The sequence below is a fragment of the Coregonus lavaretus genome (genome assembly GCF_964263955.1).
Source record: "Coregonus lavaretus genome assembly, chromosome: 27".
Taxonomy (NCBI): Eukaryota; Metazoa; Chordata; class Actinopteri; order Salmoniformes; family Salmonidae; genus Coregonus; species Coregonus lavaretus.
The window spans coordinates 25,844,558-25,863,975 of NC_140014.1; the positions used below are offsets into that span (position 1 = coordinate 25,844,558).

At 43.2% G+C, this 19,418-nt stretch overlaps 1 protein-coding gene across 1 annotated transcript; it reads right to left on the reverse strand.

The window, feature by feature from the left end:
• Positions 1-10,203, reverse strand: LOC311102849 (1-phosphatidylinositol 4,5-bisphosphate phosphodiesterase beta-1-like; the record flags this gene model as incomplete). The annotated part of the gene is made up of 32 exons (XM_084144291.1): positions 1-176; positions 294-380; positions 556-613; positions 1,427-1,516; positions 1,626-1,702; positions 1,789-1,948; positions 2,121-2,337; positions 2,450-2,503; positions 2,645-2,783; positions 2,912-3,024; positions 3,157-3,261; positions 3,377-3,476; positions 3,700-3,864; positions 3,975-4,129; positions 4,263-4,387; positions 4,628-4,712; positions 4,824-4,923; positions 5,060-5,130; positions 5,315-5,501; positions 5,646-5,730; positions 5,823-5,905; positions 6,129-6,286; positions 6,443-6,589; positions 6,719-6,882; positions 7,043-7,143; positions 7,316-7,391; positions 7,880-7,933; positions 8,352-8,431; positions 8,550-8,690; positions 8,985-9,053; positions 9,329-9,406; positions 10,105-10,203. The coding sequence occupies 32 exons, from the start codon at positions 10,201-10,203 to the stop codon at positions 3-5; spliced, it is 3,597 nt and encodes a 1,198-aa protein (XP_084000417.1). The 3' UTR covers positions 1-2.
• Positions 10,204-19,418: the final 9,215 nt, after the last annotated feature.

The window sequence follows — 19,418 nt, forward strand, 5'->3', positions numbered from 1 at the left end:
TCTCACTCCCTCCGGTCATCCTCTAGTTCCTCCTCAGAGAGCATGTCATGGGGGGTGGAGGGGCGGGGCCCGACTAGACCTTTGACCCCTCCTTTCCTATTCTGCAGGAAGTCCTGGATCTCCCCCGGCAACAGATGGAACTTCTCCTGGTACTCCGCCTCCACTGCACCCTGCAGCTGGAGTCAGAGTTAGGAGTAAGGGGTAGAGGTCAGGGGTTAGAGTTAGGTGCTAGAGGTTTAGGGTTAGGGCTACGGAGTTAAAGGTAAGAGGTCATGGGTTAGTTGGTATGTCACCTTTGGTTTCTCATCAAGAATCTGCTGCTGGATGTCTTTGTGCTGCTCCACCAGTCTCTCTTGGCGTTTTGCCTGGGCATCCTCCAGCTAGAGCAGGGAAGAGAGAGGTTACCTTCAGTGACTGGCCCGCTCCATCCTGGAAGCTCTATCACTTCACAGGAAAATAACAGTACCAGACGTCACGCCGCTGATTCTCCAACGAGAGTATGGAGTGATGTCTGGCCACGAGAGACTATCTGACCCATAATCCTTCCATCCTTACCCTCTTGATGTTCTGTACCACTTCATTCACATATGATTTGTTGATCTCCAACTTCTCCCTAACAACAGAAGAATATATAAAGTCATACATACAGAAATCCGGCCTCTCTTTGTGTCACACACACAAACATAGAGTTCTCTTTGCTGGAGCTCCTTCCATATGCGCTGGTGTCTCCGGTCCTCCTCTTCTCGCCGGTGTGCGTGCCTGGTCAGGGGCATGGCATGCGGTGGGAACTGCATCCCGTCGCTACTGGTCATAGTCTAGCACAATTGTACCTAACCATGAAAAAGAGCACCACCTGTTGATCGTGGTCTCCAAAAGAGGTGTCGGTTTAGTATAGATACAGCTGTCCCAGAGTCCCGGTAAGAGGACTGATAATGACCAGCAGAAGACAGGGATACAATTCACACTTTATTTCACACCCAAGACAGGCACACATGACTTTACAGTGGAGGGAACTAGTGGTAGTGAATAGTGGTTTTATGGTCATGAATGCACTAACACCAGTGGTGGAATGTCCAGAGAGTAAGCGGCCAAGGAGTGAGGACCATAGGTGAGTCCTTGGCTGTTGGTGTAGCAAGGAGGTTAGCTGCAGTGAGAGACTGAGGTACTGATGGTAGGGGGGGGCTGTTATCCTATCAGATAGGGTCTGTGATTGGCTGACCAGGTCAGCTGACTGAGTTCCCTGGAAACCTGGTCGGACCCTAACACAGAGGTGTGTGAAGTGATCTCTGCCACTGGATAATGGGGTCAGGCTGAGGCGGGGGATAGTAGTCTACCTTAGCAGTAAAAGGCTACAAAGTTTGTCTCTTCAGTCCCAGAGCCAGGGAGAGGGTTTAATGATTAAAGTTATAGGGTTTTGTACACTTACTCTTCCGCCAAGTGCTTCTCTTTTGTCATAGCTTCTTTAATTTTCTTTGTTCTCCTCTTGTCCATTTTCTTTTTCAGGTCTTTCTGTTCTCTGCAAAGGTGGAGCGTCACAAATTATATATTTTATATGCAGTTATCTCTATAGTACACTAACTTCACATCTCTGTTAAACTGCTGTCTCACAGTCATATCAAACTCACTTGTCACAGATGTCTTTTAATTTCTTCATCTGGTTGTTCTGGCTTTCCTCAGTCACCGTAGTCAGTTTCTCACTCAGCTGCAATAGTGGTGATATACAGTATTGGAATGTACAATTATATAATATATAATCTGTGTGTGTGTGTGTGTGTGTGTGTGTGTTACCTGTTTGATGTGTTCTCGTTTGAGGTATTTCTCACTGTAGTATTGTTCCTGTCTCAGCTCCAGTAGCTGTTGCTGTTGTTGTTCTCTCAGCTCCCCCAGTTGCCCCTCTCCCTCCTCATCAAACTGCTTCAGTTCAGCCTTCCCTCCGGGTGACAAACTTCTACCACACACACACACACACACACACACACACACACACACACACACACACACACACACACACACACACACACACACACACACAGGACATGAGTCAAGGGTTTAGGGACAACACACACAGACACACACAACCCTACACTCTACCAGATCTCCCTACCCTCCACCCTACCTACCTTGTCTTACCATGTTGTTTAGTCTTCAGTAGAGCGTTGTGTCTGCGTGTGTGTTGGTTCTGAGCCTGGTTGTACTTGGTGGTCTGTTCCTTCACCATCTCCAAAGTCTTCTTCTGGTGTCTCTTCACCACATCCTTCATCTCCCTGTAGTGTCTCTTCTGCTCCCGCACTATCAGCTTCTGTTGCCTGAGCTCCTCTAGTGTGGCCGCCTCCATATCTGAACAGGCAGAGACCACACAGTCGAACACATAGACTACACACCATAGCCATACTATCTTATACTGACAACACACCACCACACACAACCCCTCCCCCCTTTCTCCTCTGACCTATCAGAACGCTCTGCACCATGTCTTCAGTCTTCGCTGCTGGTTTGGTTGGTTCTGAAACAACTAGAAAAGACTATGATTGGTTGGCGTGCTCCATCAACACATCTGCAGTGACATTTTAGCAGTCTTGATGTGGCGATAGCAGATTAGAAGTTAGTGGGTCAGGGTCAGGAGGAGTCAGAGGTCAGGGGTTACCTGTAGCTGCAGGCTGGGGTGTATTAGTCGGAGTCCTGGGTGTGACAGTAGGGCTGGGCCTGAGACCGTTCTCCAAAGGAGCAGATCGTAGGTTGGCTTTTGGCTCAGCAAGCCCGGGCTGATCAGCATTAGCCTCAACCTTTAATACAATAACACAACAACATCAACAACATTTAACATTACTATCTCCACCATCAACAACAGCAATGTAACAGTACTTCTAAATACGTACATTGTTTTTACTCTCCATAATTTTCAACCACAAACCTCTTTGCTTGTCTCCTCCTCCCCTTCTTCCAGAGTGAGAGCAGCCAGCTGCTGGGACCGCTGCTCCAAGAGATTCACATATCGGATGGGGTTAGACAGCGCCTCGATTACATCTACACGCACGCACGCACACACAGACACACACACACTAGGGATTAGCCTTGATACCATGTGGACAAACTGAACTCTAAGAAGGTACTAAGTTTACATAGAGACCTCCAGGCATTGTCGTATACCAGACCTACCTGCAAAGGTGTCTGGGACATAGTCTTTCACTTCAATGTAGACAAACACAGCAGGCAGAATCAGAGACTGGTTCTTCTCATTCCTCAGGCCAATGTAGCGATAACCTGAGATGGACAAAACACAGTTAATAACCTGAGGACAATAGGGACTACAGAGAAAGAGATGACAAACTCATTGCAGAGGCAGAGTTTACTGTTTACAGTTAAATATCATGTTTACCTGGCCGTATGGCTGGCACAGGGATAATACGGTGACCTATGAACTTTCCTCCTTCTTCAAACGCAGCAATTCTCAGAGAGGCCAACGTGGGGAGAACCACCTGCAACAACACAATTATACACAGTCACACATGGATATACTTTAATATTATACACAGTTCTACAGTTAAAATACTACCGTTTTACAAAGTTATACTGTTACACTTCAATATTATACACTCGTGTTCTATGGTTATACAGCTTGCTGAGACCTGAAGATTTGCCTAGGCTTTAGCTCAGAAGGCTAACACAGTCCCGTCTTATGGCGGTCAGACTGTTTCTCACCTTCTTGAAGATAATTGGCTCTTCGTCCCAGACTGGATTGATAGCGTTGCTCTGGGACGTCTTGGTCTTCAGGGCTTTTCTCCTGGTGTCCACAGGAAGACCAAACATGTCCAGCTCTACGTACACACCTACCTTCTTGTCGCTCAGAAACTGGCCTGAGATTATCTGTAGGAGAGAGACGCTCATTTCATAACCACAGTTTAGTCTAAACTAACTGGTTAATTAGTTAACCATGGCAGACAGTGTGTTGTGTTATGGTATTCTGTAACTCTTACCTTGACCTTGACAGTGTTGGCCACTATGCCGTCCACGGTGCTCTCAGCGAACGGGTCAAAGTGTTTGTCTGGTCTTCTCATGAACTCTGGTTTCAGTCTGTAGCCGCTCTTCCCATTGTACTCATACATGCCCAGGTTCAACTGCATAGACAGGTCTGCGAGAGAGAGGTCAGAGTTTAAGAGAGGTCAGTGGTTATAGGTCAAGTAAGCAGTGCAGCCTCACCTATAGTTTGTGAACAATTGGTTTTATTAGATCACATCCAAGGCAACACAATCAAAATGCCTCACCTATAGTTTGGAAGTTGAGTGCCACCAGCTGGCAGCCAGCATTCCAGAAGAGTTGTGGCATGTAGTTGGAGGAGTCCACCCTCGTGCCTTTAGGGTAGATACGACTCAACTGCTGCTTGTTATATCTGAGAGGACAGGTTAAAGACGTTTACATGACATTACAGCGAGTAGAGTAGGGCCTTTGTATAGTCACCTGCTTTGATGAGACTCATGTGCAGCTATTCTTCAATGGAATAAGCCAAGATAGAGCAAAGCGACCCTTGAGATGAAAGTAATCAACAACACTACAAACTAATACTGGAGTTGAGTTAGGGTTCAGGGTTACAGTTGGGGTTATTTAGAGGTCAGCTGAATCTTAAGGATACTCCACAAACTCCACGGGCGACTTGGTGAGGTGCTCCAGAGCTTTAGTCTCCACAAATGATGACATTTGATAGCTACGATTAACCTCTGGGGAAAGAACATAATGGTTTATTATGTGTTTGTGTGTGTTCGTTTGTGCGTGCGTGGGTGTGTGCATGTGTGCGTGTGTCTGTGTGTATTTGCACTGAGCCAGAATACTTTTGGAAGCCTCGAAAGAGTTGAACTTGGTGGGCTGGACGTAGTTGACCAGAGTGGACATCTCCTCTGTGGCTACGGCCTCCCGTTCCTCTGCTGTCCCCTGGAGACAAAGCCATCACATAACAGGCAGCCATGTTACCCCAACCCTGACCCTTCACCTCTAACCTACAGTACATCACCAGTGTTAAAGGGTAACCAAGTAACCATGGTAGCAGAGTACAAGCTACTGAACTCACTTCATCTGACGTCTTCTTACAGTCATCGTCATCATCATCGTCATCGTCATCGTCTTCAGCCTCTATTTCTCCTGAAAGAAGAGAAAAATCGGTTTACATTTTCATATACTTAAAAAGTGAAAAATGTTTGCCAACTCTTATAAAAGGCTTCTAGAGACCCTCACCAGCTCTGATGATAGTGGTGAAAATGATGAACATGATTTGTATTATTATCATAATTTTTATACATTAGAGCACACTTGCAGACAGGCTCACCAACTGTGATGTTGCTAGGAGACGAGGGTTCATCTGTCGCCTGTTCTTCTGCTGCGCTCTGGTTGGCTGGCTGCCCTGCTAGTCGGTTGTTGCCATGGGCAGCCGAGGGCTTGTGGGATTTCTTGTTCTTGATGAGGATCTTACCCATCAGCTCCTGAGGACTTGGCAGGGGTACCCCAGACTCCAGCTAACACACACACAAACAAATGCACACACACCAACCCACCCCCCACACAAACACACATATCAGAGCGTGTGTGCATGCGTATATGCATATGTGTGGGGGGGGGGGAAGTGGGTGGGTACGTGCATGTGTGTGCTAAAAACGTACAGGATATTTCTCCAGTGGGTCTATCAGTAGTGCATCTCCAAAAATCGACCTACAATATTCTGCCATCTTGGCTTGTTGCTTTGGCCTGTTAGGATTAGAGGTCAGGGGTCAGGATTAAAGAGCAGTTCACCAAAGATGTTGTAGTATATTCACCTATTCATCTCTATGTTTACTCACGAGTCCACATGGTTTTCAAAGGACAGGATGACAGGAAAAGGAGAGGTTTTAAAAGCACACTCAGCGATGGCTTCAATCACCTCCTGTAGAGCAAAAGGAGAAGTTATATTTTATGTACATGTATATAAGTTATTATCAGATATAGACTATATCCGTATAAAATGCTAAGTTTTAGAAGCACATGGACAAGGCAAGCAGGAAACATTGTTTCTTTGTTGCAAAGACTAATCTGGCCTTGACACAGAGGAATGGAGTTAGCTTTGACGCAGGAGTTTTCAGAGCATGCGTATGTTTGTGTGTGTGTACCTTAAAGCAGATCTCTGAGGTCATGGTGAAGCCGTGTGTGATGACTGGTTCCTCCTCTGCGGTCCGTCCTTTCCAACAGTCCAACTCCACACAGCGACAGCCTGCCAACATCACCTGACGGTACATCTCCACTGATGAACTTCCTGCCAGCTGCCCAGCTACACACACGCACACACACACACACCACATTTATAAATATACATACACACAGATAAAGTAGATTTGTCATCAGCTTCCAAGTGCGATAGTGTGCGAGTCAACAAATAATAGGTGTGTGCGTGCGTGTGCTCATGTGCGCACGTTTGTGTGTGTACCTGTGAGGTAGGTGTTGTGTGAGGAGTTGATGAAGTAGTGAGACAGAGGGAAGGTCATGTCTTCAGACTGGTCCAGTTTCTCAGGAGGAATCACTCCATTCTCATCAGACACCAGGTATCTGCTGAGCCCCTCCAACGTGATCAGGCCTACAGGACACATACACACACACAACGGAGGGTTATACACACTCATACACTCACACAAACAAGTATGCATTCATGCACACACTCAAGATTACACCCAGGCACAAATGCATGCACACAAAACACACACACCTTGTTTGAGCAGGCTCTGGTTGAGTTCATATTTCTCCATCAGGGTCTGTGTCTGAGAGGGTCTGAGAGGAGGATATAGAATCTCATTCAGACGAGGATCTCTCTGCCTCTCATTAATAAACTCTGTCATCTGATCCACAGACAGGTAAGCACCCTTAGCACCCCTGCAGAAAGAGAGAGAGAGAGAGAGTCAGGAATTAGTGACTGTACATACTGTTGAGAGAAGACTGAGCTGAGTTCTGGTCGAAGGACAGAGGTTGGAGAGGAAGGGTCAGAAAGGGTCAGGGTTTAAAGTTGAGGCCAGGAGGTACTGATAGTACTTACTGCTGAGAGAAGATTGAGCTGAGTTCTGGCCGAGGACAGAGGTGGGAGAGGAATGATCTGTAAATGTCAGGGGTGAAGTCCTCAAGGGGAATAGAGTTGCTCTGCAGAGGAACACATATCACTGAGATGAGTCAGGTATCAAGAAGTGATGATTTTAACAGTTGGCTTTAATGTGGGAGGAAAGAACTACCACTTAAAATACCACCAGTGCTACCAGTTTTAATATTGTATAGTTTGTTATATTATATAGTATTCCATAGTAATAATGTATACCCGTCCAAAGGGTAGGTTGCAGTGTTCCAAGGCCGTCTCCACTCTCTTTTTGTCTGCTGAGAACATGCGGACGATGCTGGGTAAAAGGGGTGGGACATGCACAATATCAATCAATCACATCCTACAGGATTCACAGGAAGTTAATCAGCAGACACGGGAGTGACGATCAGTGTTCGAAGGGATGGGTCCTGAGCAAAGCACTGCCATAGAGAATGATAGAGGCCTCTAGTGGCCAAAAGGCAGTTTTAGCATGGGAAGTGCCATTGAGGGCTTCTACCATGCTTCCACCATTTTAAAGTAGTCAAATTAGTCAACTGGGTGGGGATTCCTATGGGTTATAGCTTCAATGGCGCTGCTCATGCTGTCACAGACGCTATAATGGCACAGATATAAAGATGAGTCCTCTATCTATCTCTATGAGCGCTGCACAGATTCACTAATCTTGATCCCATAATTAGTGGTTATTTAGGATACCAGGTGATTTATATAGATCAGTGATACTGCACAATGCCTTGCTCAGGACGACCCCCTAAAATTATTGAGGAACCAATGGGATTCACTCACTTCTTCACTGGGATCCGCCCCTCTGAGTTTGGCTGCAAGGTCAGTCTGACGTACCTGTTAGAGAAAGATTGGGAAAAAGGGAGCGAGAAACTGAAGAATAAACACACCTCTGTCACACCTACATTTCCAGTGATCTCCATCGCTATCACGGATCTGGCTGACACCAACAATTCCCTTTAAAGCTGGAATCTGTCGTGGTGAAACTGCTACTTCCGTTTGTGATATTACAACAACAAATACGTTACTTAAAACAACGAACACTGTTGTTTCTCCCTCGGACAACATTGCACCTCACTGCATGAACAGAAAGGTACTGTATGTACTATGATTTTTTTTTACCATGACGCTGGATGCTCCTTTCCTCCTTTCATGAACAAAACCAAAACAATAACAAATGTGCCTGGGGCTTCCAGTGGCGCTGTTTCACCTAATGGAGATTCAGCCCCAAAATGAGTTTTCCTGATAGACTCACGCTTTCTCCAGACTGGTTTCTCTGTTCATGTTGTGACTCAGCAGGTTGGAGGCCAGAGAGAACAGCTCCACAGCCCACTCCTATTCAACACAAAGAGAGAGAGAAGAACAGTGTGTGTGTGTGTGTGTGTGTGTGTGTGTGTGTGTGTGTGTGTGTGTGTGTGTGTGTGTGTGTGTGCGAATATGTATGTGTGTGTACCGTGGCCTCCTCCTCTTGCAGGGCCATGAAGTTGAGGTACGTGATGTTGACCATGTCCGGTCCTGTGACTACGGTCAACAGACGGTTCTCTATACGACCAACCAGGTTCCCCACATCAAGCAGCTCACGCAGCTTCGCCTCCTAGGGAGGACAGCAGGTTAGGGGTTAGAGGTCAAGGTCAGGTTCAAAGGTTAGACCAGGGGTGTCGTCTCCAGTCCTCAAGGGCAAAATGTGTTTTCATTTCCACCTGGTACTTAATTGATCAGTGTTACTGATTTGTATTGTTAATTGGCTAGTGAAACAACACACCATTTTTTCTGAGGTCTGAATCAGACTCTGAATCAAAGGTCATTATGTAAACCAACAGGAGCCTGATTTGACGCACCTTAGTCAAGAGTCAGAGGTCAGGGTTGGGATGTCCTGGGAGTTAAGTACCTTTGGTGTTTTGGTGCTCTTCCCTGTTCTGGCATCCTTTATATGGGTGATGTCTAAAAACTCTGTCTCCTACAGGAGAGATAGAGAGGGAGAGAGTGAGAGGGAGAGGGAGAGTAAAGACATGAGAAGGAGTGAGAGGGATGTTATAATATTCATCATTCACTCTAATCAACACATACACACACTCACACAGGGGGACACACACAGGTGGACTAAGCCCCAGCAGGAAGCAGGATACACAGTAGGAGTCCCAACGTGAGAAATAGCATGGTGTGACGTTCATCTCCTCTGTGTGTCTATGTCTGTATGTGTGTGTGTAAGTGTGCGCATGTGCATGTGTGTACCTTGTTCTGATCGGTCCAGTGAAGGAAGTATCCGTGTGGATCCACAGTCAGGGTAATGGGAGTCACTGTCGAGAGATCCTGACCACGTGGAGACAGATATCAGCACACACAAACGCACACACATACACTTGACGTTGGTGGTTTTAATAACGTATGTAATGTGCATTTGAATATATTGTATTGTGATTTCAGTGTGCTGTGTGTGTGTGTGTGTGTTTGAAGCTGAGTTGGGTTTGAATAAGGCATTGCATAAGCGTGAATCACTCTGGTCCCGAATGACCTCTCTACTAAGAAATATATAGCGACACATACACATACACAAACACACACGTACACACTCTCTCTCTCTCTTTTAGGTGGTGGAACATCTTGGCTAACTGAGGAGGGATTTAAACCATGGCAGTTACCATAGCAACATGCCAGCACATTTCTCTGTATCCATACTCTGTGCTTAAAACCTTCAACATACCAACACACACACACACACACACACACACACACACACACACACTTGCAAACACACACACGCTTGCAAACACACACTATATTGCAAACAGACACACAGACACACACACACACACACACACACACACACACACAGCAACTACATTGAAACATATTTGCAACCAACATTACATGCGCAATCACAACCACAAACGTCAAGTGTGTGCACATTTGTATCTTAAATGTCTGACACTTCTCACTCCTAAAATCAGCTCAAACTATACACAGACACACACACAGAGACACACACACACACACACACTGATACTCACATCGTCCCATTTCATGAAGCGGCTGCCATTCTTCAGAGTATCGGGGACGGTCGGTGATTTGAGCTTCAGAGCATGTGTCCCTGGCTGAGCCCCTGCCATGACAAACACACCTCCAACCAGCTGCACGGGAAGTCCTCTTTAACCTTCCTTCTAGTCTTTCTCCTCTCCTATCTTGCTCTCCTCTTCTCTCCTCTTTAGTCAGTAGACTGAGAGGGTTGGATGATAGTGATCTGGTAGTTACATCACTGAAACAAGCTGCATAGCTGTCTACAATCAACAGGCTCCTTTGTCCTGTCTTGACAGTTCTTCTGTAGAATCAGCAGCGTATTCCTCTCTTTAGTATAATGTGTCCTACTGTACTAGCTGAATAATGCCTTAGGGTTACTCTTCTAGTATCCGTGTCCAGGTGTATAACCGGATAATATAGTACTAGCTGTATAATGCCTTGTTCTCTTTGTGAGACAGAACTGCTGTTACCTCCACACACTGACTCACTCTGACATGCTTATTGAGCCTGCGCGCCCACACACACACACAGAGACACACACACACACACACACACAGAGAGAGACACACACACAGAGAGAGAGAGAGAGAGAGAGAGAGAGAGAGAGAGAGAGAGAGAGAGAGAGAATATAAAACCAACATAGACAATTTTTGGATCCGTAATAAGTCTATTTTTATGTATCTATTTTCTGATCAAATAATCATCAAAGACAATAGAGAGGGTTGGGCTCACACGTACAGGACCACACCATAAGACCATACATACCTGTACAGGTATTCCAGCATGGTTGGTTGAAAGGGTTGGAATCCTAAACAACTTGACCTGTGGTTGGTGGCGCAGGAGCTATTTCAGCTCTAACTCTCCCACTCCATCCTCACGTGGTGAAGATCCCTGAGGGTGTGGGCGAGCTACAGCATTTATGTAGTTGATTTGGTATGTGTGTGTGTGTGGTTGATATGGTGTGTATGCGTTGGGGGATGGGGGAGCAAGAAGCAGGTGATACACTACATGGCCAAAGGTATGTGGACACCTGCTCGTCGAACATCTCATTCCAAAATCATGGGCATTAATATGGAGTTGGTCCCCCCTTTGTTGCTGTAACAGCCTCCACTCTTCTGGGAAGGCTTTCCACTAGATGTTGGAACATTGCTGCAGGGACCTGCTTCTATTCAACCACGAGCATTAGTGAGGTCGGGCACTGATGTTGGGCGATTAGGCCTGGCTCGCAGTCGGCATTCCAATTCATCCCAAAGGTGTTCGATGGGGTTGAGGTCAGGGCTCTGTGCAGGCCATTCAAGTTCTTCCACACCGATCTCTACAAAACATTTCTGCATGGACCTCGCTTTATGCACGGGGGCATTGTCATGCTGAAACAGGAAAGGGCCTTCCCCAAACTGTTGCCACAAAGTTGGAAGCACAGACTTGTCTAGAATGTCATTATATGATGTAGAGTTAAGATTTCCCTTCACTGGAACTAAGAGGCCTAGCCCGAACCATGAAAAACAGCCCAAGACCATTATTCCTCCTCCACCAAACTTTACAGTTGGCACTATGCATTCGGGCAGGTAGCGTTCTCCTGGCATTCGCCAAATCCAGATTCATCCATCGGATTGCTAGATGGTGAAGCGTGATTCATCACTTCAGAGAATGCGTTTCCACTGCTCCAGAGTCCAATGGTGGTTAGCTTTACACCACTCCAGCCGACGCTTGGCATTGCGCATGGTGATCTTAGGCTTGTGTACGGCTGCTTGGCCATGGAATCCCATTTCATGAAGCTCCCGAAAAAACAGTTATTGTGCTGACGTTGCTTCCAGGGGCAGTTTGAAACTCGGTAGTGAGTGTTGCAACCGAGGACAGACAATTTTTACATGTTACATGCTTCAGCACTCGGCGGTCCCATTCTGTAAAGCTTGTGTGGCCTACCACTTCGCGGCTGAGCCGTTGTTGCTCCTAGATGTTTCCACTTCACAATAACAGCACTAACCAGTTGACTGGGGCAGCTCTAGCAGGGCAAACATTTGACGAACTGACTTGGAAATCCTATGAAAGTTACTGAGCTCTTCAGTACGAGCCATTCTACTGCCAATGTTTGTCTATGGAGACTGCATGGCTGTGTGCTCGATTTTATACACCTGTCAGCAACGGGTGTGGCTGAAATAGCCAAATCCACTAATTTGAAGGCGTGTCCACATGTAGTGAATGAGGATACGGCTATGAGTGTCCAAAAGAGCGAGGGAAAGTGTCTGTGTGTTTGTGTGTGTGTTTGTGTATGTATGCAGAAACCATAGGTCTATGCGAACCCTCTTTTTTTTTGTTACAATGTGGATGCGATGATAGACTGGAGAGGAGAGGACACACAAACAGGCAGAAAGAGTGCCCCTCAGAGCCCAACTGGCAGCCGGCCCGGTGGCTGGGCCTGAGACCCCTGCTGTCCATAAGACACCAAAAAGAGGTGGCTTGCTCAGCTGGGTCTTTGGTGGAAAACAATTTGTATTTTAACTGTGAGAATGTTACTAATATACAGTATGTATGATATAAATATAGTTATGGGAATGCAGTACTTAGGGGCCGGCCTGCAAACTCAATTAATAAATTACAGTGCTGCAAGGATTCTGACACAAACACAAACGTCTGCCCACATCACCCCCATCCTTGCTGACCTCCATTGGCTACCTGTCCCTCAAATAATTGACTTTAAAATTCTCCTCCTCAGATCGACATTTATTTATTTATTTTTATTTAGCAGATGCTCTTATCCAGAGCTACTTACAGTTAGTGAGTGCATACTTTTTTTTCAGACTGGTCCCCCGTGGGATCTACTCTCCCCCTATGAACCTCCACGCATACGGTCAAGCCATGCCAAACTGTTTCATGCACCCAGGACCCGGTGCCGAACAATGTAGGACCGTGCCTTTTCCTCCCACGCACCACGCCTTTGGAACTCCCATCCTGACAATCTCAGGGCTGTTCAGACTGTTGGGGCTTTTAAAGCAGGCCTTAAAACTCCCCTGAACTACCCTTCCTCCTAGACTTTAATTGTTACTTTTATGATATGGTTATACACTGAGTATACCAAACATTAGGAAGACCTTCCTAATATTGAGTTGTATCCACCCCCCTTTTGCCCTCAGAACAGCCTCAATTTGTCAGGGCATGGACTCTACAAGGTGTCGAAAGCATTCCACAGGGATGCTGGCACATGTTGACTCCAATCCTTCCCACAGTTGTGTCAAGTTGGCTGGATGTCCTTTGGGCGGTGGACCATTCTTGATAAACTGTTGAGCGTGAAAAATCCAGCAGCGTTGTAGTTCTTTACACAAACCGGTGCGCCTGGCACCTACTACCATACCCCGATCAAAGGCACTTAAATATTTTGTCTTGCACATTCACCCTCTGAATGAAACACATACACAATCCATGTCTCAATTATCTGATCACTGATTGAAGTGGATTTAACAAGTGACATCAATAAGGGATCATAGCTTTCACCTGGATTCACCTGGTTAGTCTGTCATGGAAAGAGCAGGTGTTCTTAATGTTTTGTATACTCAGTGTATATGGCGATTTTATTTTTTATGCACTTTAAGAAAAGTACTTTACAAATGTAATATATTATTATTATTATATTTTTTGAAAATGTATTGATGTGTTTACAGAAGAAGCCTATGCCACCTCCTCCCCTGATGGGGATGTATCCTGCACAGGAGGTTGGTGGCACCTTAATTGGGGAGGACGGGCTCGTGGTAATGGCTGGAGCGGAGTCAGTGGAATGGTATCAAATTCCATTCGCTCCATTTCAGCTATTATTATGAGCCGTCCTCACCACAGCAGCCTCCACTGGTATCCTGGGTATGTGGGGAACATTCTCGTACCACCACCTCCCCCCATGGGAATGAATGGGTATCTGGGGAACAGGGACCCCAAAGAAGTGAACACTTACTCCAGGAAAGCAGGCAAATATTGTTTTCGACTATATGACAATACAGTGCCCACCAATCATTGCTCTCTCTGGCCATCTCCCGCAAAAAAAAATGTCTTCCAATAACAGCAGGTATGTTGGGCAGACACTCTACAAAATGCACCCTGATTCGACCATCACAACGGCTCCAACTCAAATGCCTAGGCCACTCCCTGGCCAGCTCCCTCCCACACACTCAGACCTCATGGCACCAATGGCTGTGCCATTTGATTGTGTTGGCACTCTACCCTACTGAGGTATGATTCTGTACAATCCTTCCAAAATATATACATTTTATTAGCTGTTCTTTTACTTAGTATAACACATGGCTAAAGTAGCAGTGATATAAACTATTATTTTTTTGTCCCACAGGCCATTTGTCCAGAGTGGATTTTCCCATATCCATAAATGGATTTCTCAGCATTTTAAAAGACAAAAAAAGAAGAACATTTCAGCGTTTAAAAAAAGAATTTGGTGACAGCCGAATAAGAAACTCAAGCATATCCCTCTCTCTGTCATGTTCACATTGCTTTGATATGTGTTCTATCATAATTTACATGCCCATTGCGTGTGCATTGCTATACATCACATACCATACAGATGAGTGTATTTTATACATCTCTTTCAAAAATATTTAAAAACAATTTGCACTTCCCAAATGTAAACATAATTTTCCGTATGGGGACAGACAGACACTGTAACTGTGTTTATTTTATTTATTTATTTATTTTTATTTAAAAAAAAATTGGGGGGGGGGGGGGGGGGGGGGGGAATGGATCAGCTTAATATTGCAGATAGATTGTATCTTCTATCAATGTAATTGTCTGCATCACTTCCAATTCCCCATGTTTTTTTTATATATATATACTCCCCTTTATTACTTTTCAACCCCACCATCCTTTCCTTACTTGGAGTAAATTAGTGAAAAACAATGCCCAGGCCTCTACTTCCGGTCTATACTTACTATCTACACCTTATGGACAGAGTTAATTTTACAATAATTCTATTATATATATATATATATATATATATATATATATTTTATTTTATTCTTTGCTCCTGAACTTCTTCTACTCTCAACCTCTCCGATCATTTTCATGATGTCCATCCGGTTTGCTTCTATATGCCATATCTTTCTAACTGTGCTCTTTCCCAAAAGCTCCCAACATACAACCTATATACTTATTATGGACACAGTATGCTTAAATTATTAGTTATCTTTGTTATTATTTGTTGTTATTTGTTATTAGTCCCATCCTTCAACTCTATTCAATACCTCCCATCTATCTCTTAACACCATCCATATAGGATTTCTATTTGCCATATATATTTCAACCGTACTGTGATGTTTTACAAAAGTTCTGAACCTTTCTATTCTCATTGCTTCTACAGAATGTGAATTAAAAATAAACATTTTTGCTAAAAGTATTATTATATTATTGATTGATTGACTATGACTTTTCAGATCACCCAGTAATGCTATCTGCAAGGTTAGCTCCAGGTAAATATTGCAATCCTTTAGCCATTCCTGGACCTGTGTCCAAAAACAAGCTACAAATGGACAGAACCAAAACAAATGATCTAATGATTCTGTCTCTTCACAGCAAAATCTGCAGAGCTGGGAAGATTGTATCCCCCATATAAATAACATTCTATTGGTAGCAAGAATTTTATATAATAATTTAAATTGAAAGATTCTAATTTTTGAATCCGGTGTCGTTTTGCGTGTCAGTTCATAAACACTATGCCATGGGATCGGTACGTCAAAGATCTCTTCCCAACTATTTTGCAATCTATATGGGACGGCTGTCAATCCTTTGGTCCTTAAGTGAAACTGATATACTTTTTTATTTATCACAGTTTTCCTTAACCAAGGCCGACAGACAAGTTCCTTACTTTCTCCCCCTTCCACTTTCCTCTTCCACTTTTGCGGTAAGGCTGCAATTATTTGGTTGTAATTTTGGGTAGAGCAGACATTTACATATGTTTTTGTTAGCTGCATGTGCGACATAACTCCACCAGTCCTACCGATGATATCATTTATGAAGATTATACCTTTTTTAAACATTCTGTCAAAAAATAAAGGTTTTTTGTCAATTAGTATATTTGAATTTAACCACAATATGTGTTGCATTATTTGTTCTGTCGTTTCTGGAGGATTAAATTGAAATTGCAACCAACTTTCTATGGCTTGTTTTAGAAATAGTGATATTTGGGAGATTATTTCCTTTTCAAATAACTGAAAGTGAGAGGTTGTAATCTGAATAAAGGGAAAAAGGCCTTTCTTGAACATTGGGTGAGACAATCTTACTAATTTGCTTGAGAACCAGTTCGGATTTAAGTATAACTTTTGTATGACTGAAGCTTTTAGTGATAGGCCTAATGCTTTAATATTTAATAATTTCTGTCCTCCGAATTCATATTCATTATATAAATATGCCCTTTTAATTTTGTCTGGCTTGCCGTTCCAAATAAAATTGAATATTTTTTTCTCATATAATTTATAAAACTGTTCGCTAGGCGTAGGCAAGACCATAAGCAAATAGGTAAACTGGGATAATACTAAATAGTTAATCAGGGTGATTTTTCCACAAATTGACAGGTATTTTCCTTTCCATGGTAGTAAGATCTTATCTATTTTTGCTAACTTTCTATTAAAATTTATTGAAGTGAGATCATTTATTTCCTTTGGGATATGTATTCCGAGTACATCCACATCACCATCAGACCATTTTATTGGTAAACTACATGGTAATGTAAAAATTGTATTTTTTAGTGATCCAATACGTAATATAGTAAATTTGTCATAATTTGGTTGTAATCGAGAGAGGTTAGAAAATGTATCTAGATCCTCTACGAGGCTGTGGAGGGATTCTAGTTGTGGATTTAAAAGAAAACATGAATCATCAGCGTACAATGACACCTTTGTTTTTAAGCCCTGTATTTCTAATCCTCTGATATTATTATTGGATCTGATTTTAATAGCTAACATCTCGATGGCCACAATAAATAGATATGCCGATAGTGGACAACCTTGTTTCACTCCTCTTGACAGTTTAAAACTTTCTGAGAAATAGTCATTATTTACTATTTTACACCTAGGGTTACTATACATGATTTTGATCCATTTTCTAAGAGATTCTCCAAAATTGAAATGCTCCAGGCATTTATATATAAACCCCAGTCGAACTTTATCAAATGCCTTTTCGAAGTCTGCTATGAATAGCAGGCCTGGTTTCCCATATTTTCCATAGTGTTCTATTGTTTCCAATACTTGCCTTATATTATCTCCAATGTATCTTCCATGTAAAAAACCTGTCTGATTAGAATGAATAATATCCGACAATACCTTTTTAATTCTATGCGCTATACATTTGTCACAGTTGAGTGTAGAAGTGGTGTGGAATCAAGCGCAGGACACACAGAGGCTTCGTACTGACGTCTTTAGTGAAGACAAAAAGAACAAGCCAAACACGGCTACATACAACCTGGCAGGCAAGCGAACTTTACGCACACCGGTAAAGTACATACAAAGGCACAAAAGTGCGGAGCTCTCTACTACACCGAACAGAGAGACAAAACGAACTAGCATCCCACAGTGACAAAGAACAATTACACACAACACATGACAAAACTCAAGAGAACTTATAGGACGCATAATAAACACTAACAAGGAACAGGTGTAACAAAACAGACAAAACCAATCAAACATCGAAACATAGAACGGTGGCAGCTAGTACTCCGGAGACGACGACCGCCGAAGCCTGCCCGAACAAGGAGAAGGAGCAGCCTCGGCCGAAACCGTGACAACATTTTGCTAGGATTTTTGCATCACAACACTGAAGTGTTAGGGGCCTCCAATTTTGTGAATGGACTGGATCTTTATATTTTCCACTTGTATCCTGTTTCAGTAATAATGAGATCAGACCTTCTTCTTGAGTGTCAGATAATCTACCATTTACATAGGAGTGGTTAAAACATGCTAATAACGGTCCTCTTAGTATATCAAAAAAGGTTTGGTATACCTCGACTGGTATGCCATCCAACCCTGGAGTTTTCCCGGACTTAAAGTCTTTAATTGCATCCAGAAGTTCCTACTCTGTAATTTCACCTTCACATGAGTCTTTCTGTGTGGCTGTTAATTTGACATTATCAATAGAAAAAAAATCTCTACAATTAGCTTCAGTTAGAGGAGATGGAGGCGACTGAAAAGAAAACATATGCTTAAAGTACTTTGTTTCTTCCTTCAAAATATAATTTGGTGAATTATGGGTGACTCCGTCAATTGTAACCAGTTTCATTAAGTTCTTTTTGGTAGCATTCCTATGTTGAAGATTAAAAAAGAATTTTGTGCATTTTTCCCCATATTCCATCCAGTTTGCTTTATTTTTATAATATATTACACTTGATCTTTCTTGAATAAGTTTCTCCATTTCTTTTTGTTTTTCCTCTAATTTATTCTGAGCCTCTATGTTACAGTTTTTATTGCCATCTATCTGTTCTGTTAGACTTTCTATTTCCTTTCTTAGTATAAACTCTTTTGACCTAAATTGCTTTTGTTTTCGAGATGAGTACTGAATGGCCTCTAAAGGCACATTTAAAGGTGTCCCATACAATAAGGGGATTCGCTGTACCTATGCTATGTTGGAAAAAGTCAGTTATAAATTCCTTTGTTCTAATTATAAATAAATTATCATCCAATAGGCTTTGATTAAATTTCCAATATCCTCGCCCACGTGGAAATTCAGTAAGAGTAATGTATATGCCTATTATATGATGGTCTGACCGCATTCTGTCCCCTATCAACACTTTTTTTACTTTTGGTGCCAACGAGAATGAGATAAGAAAGAAGTCAAGACGACTAGCTTGATTCAGTCTCCGCCATGTATATCTCACTAGGTCAGTATATTTAAGCCTCCATATATCTACTAGTTCTAATGTATCCATGACATTCACAATTTCCTTAAGAGCATGTGGGTGATTTTTTGTGGTGTGATTTCCTTTACGGTCCATTGAGCTATTTAAAACAGTATTATAATCCCCCACCATAATAATATTGTCTTGAGTTGCTTGCAGGCTTGATAATTTATTATATATATTGTCAAAGAATTGTGGATCATCATTATTTGGTCCGTAAAGGTTAATGAGCCATATCTGTTTATGGTCCAATAACATATTTAAAATAATCCATCTACCTTGCGTATCTATTTGGACAATTTGCATATTCGGATCGAAATTACTATTAATTAATATCATCAACCCTTTTGAATTTATTTTCCCATGGGAGAAGTATATTTCCCCCCCCCCCCATTCTTTTTTCCACGCTACTTCATCTCGAATTGTTGAATG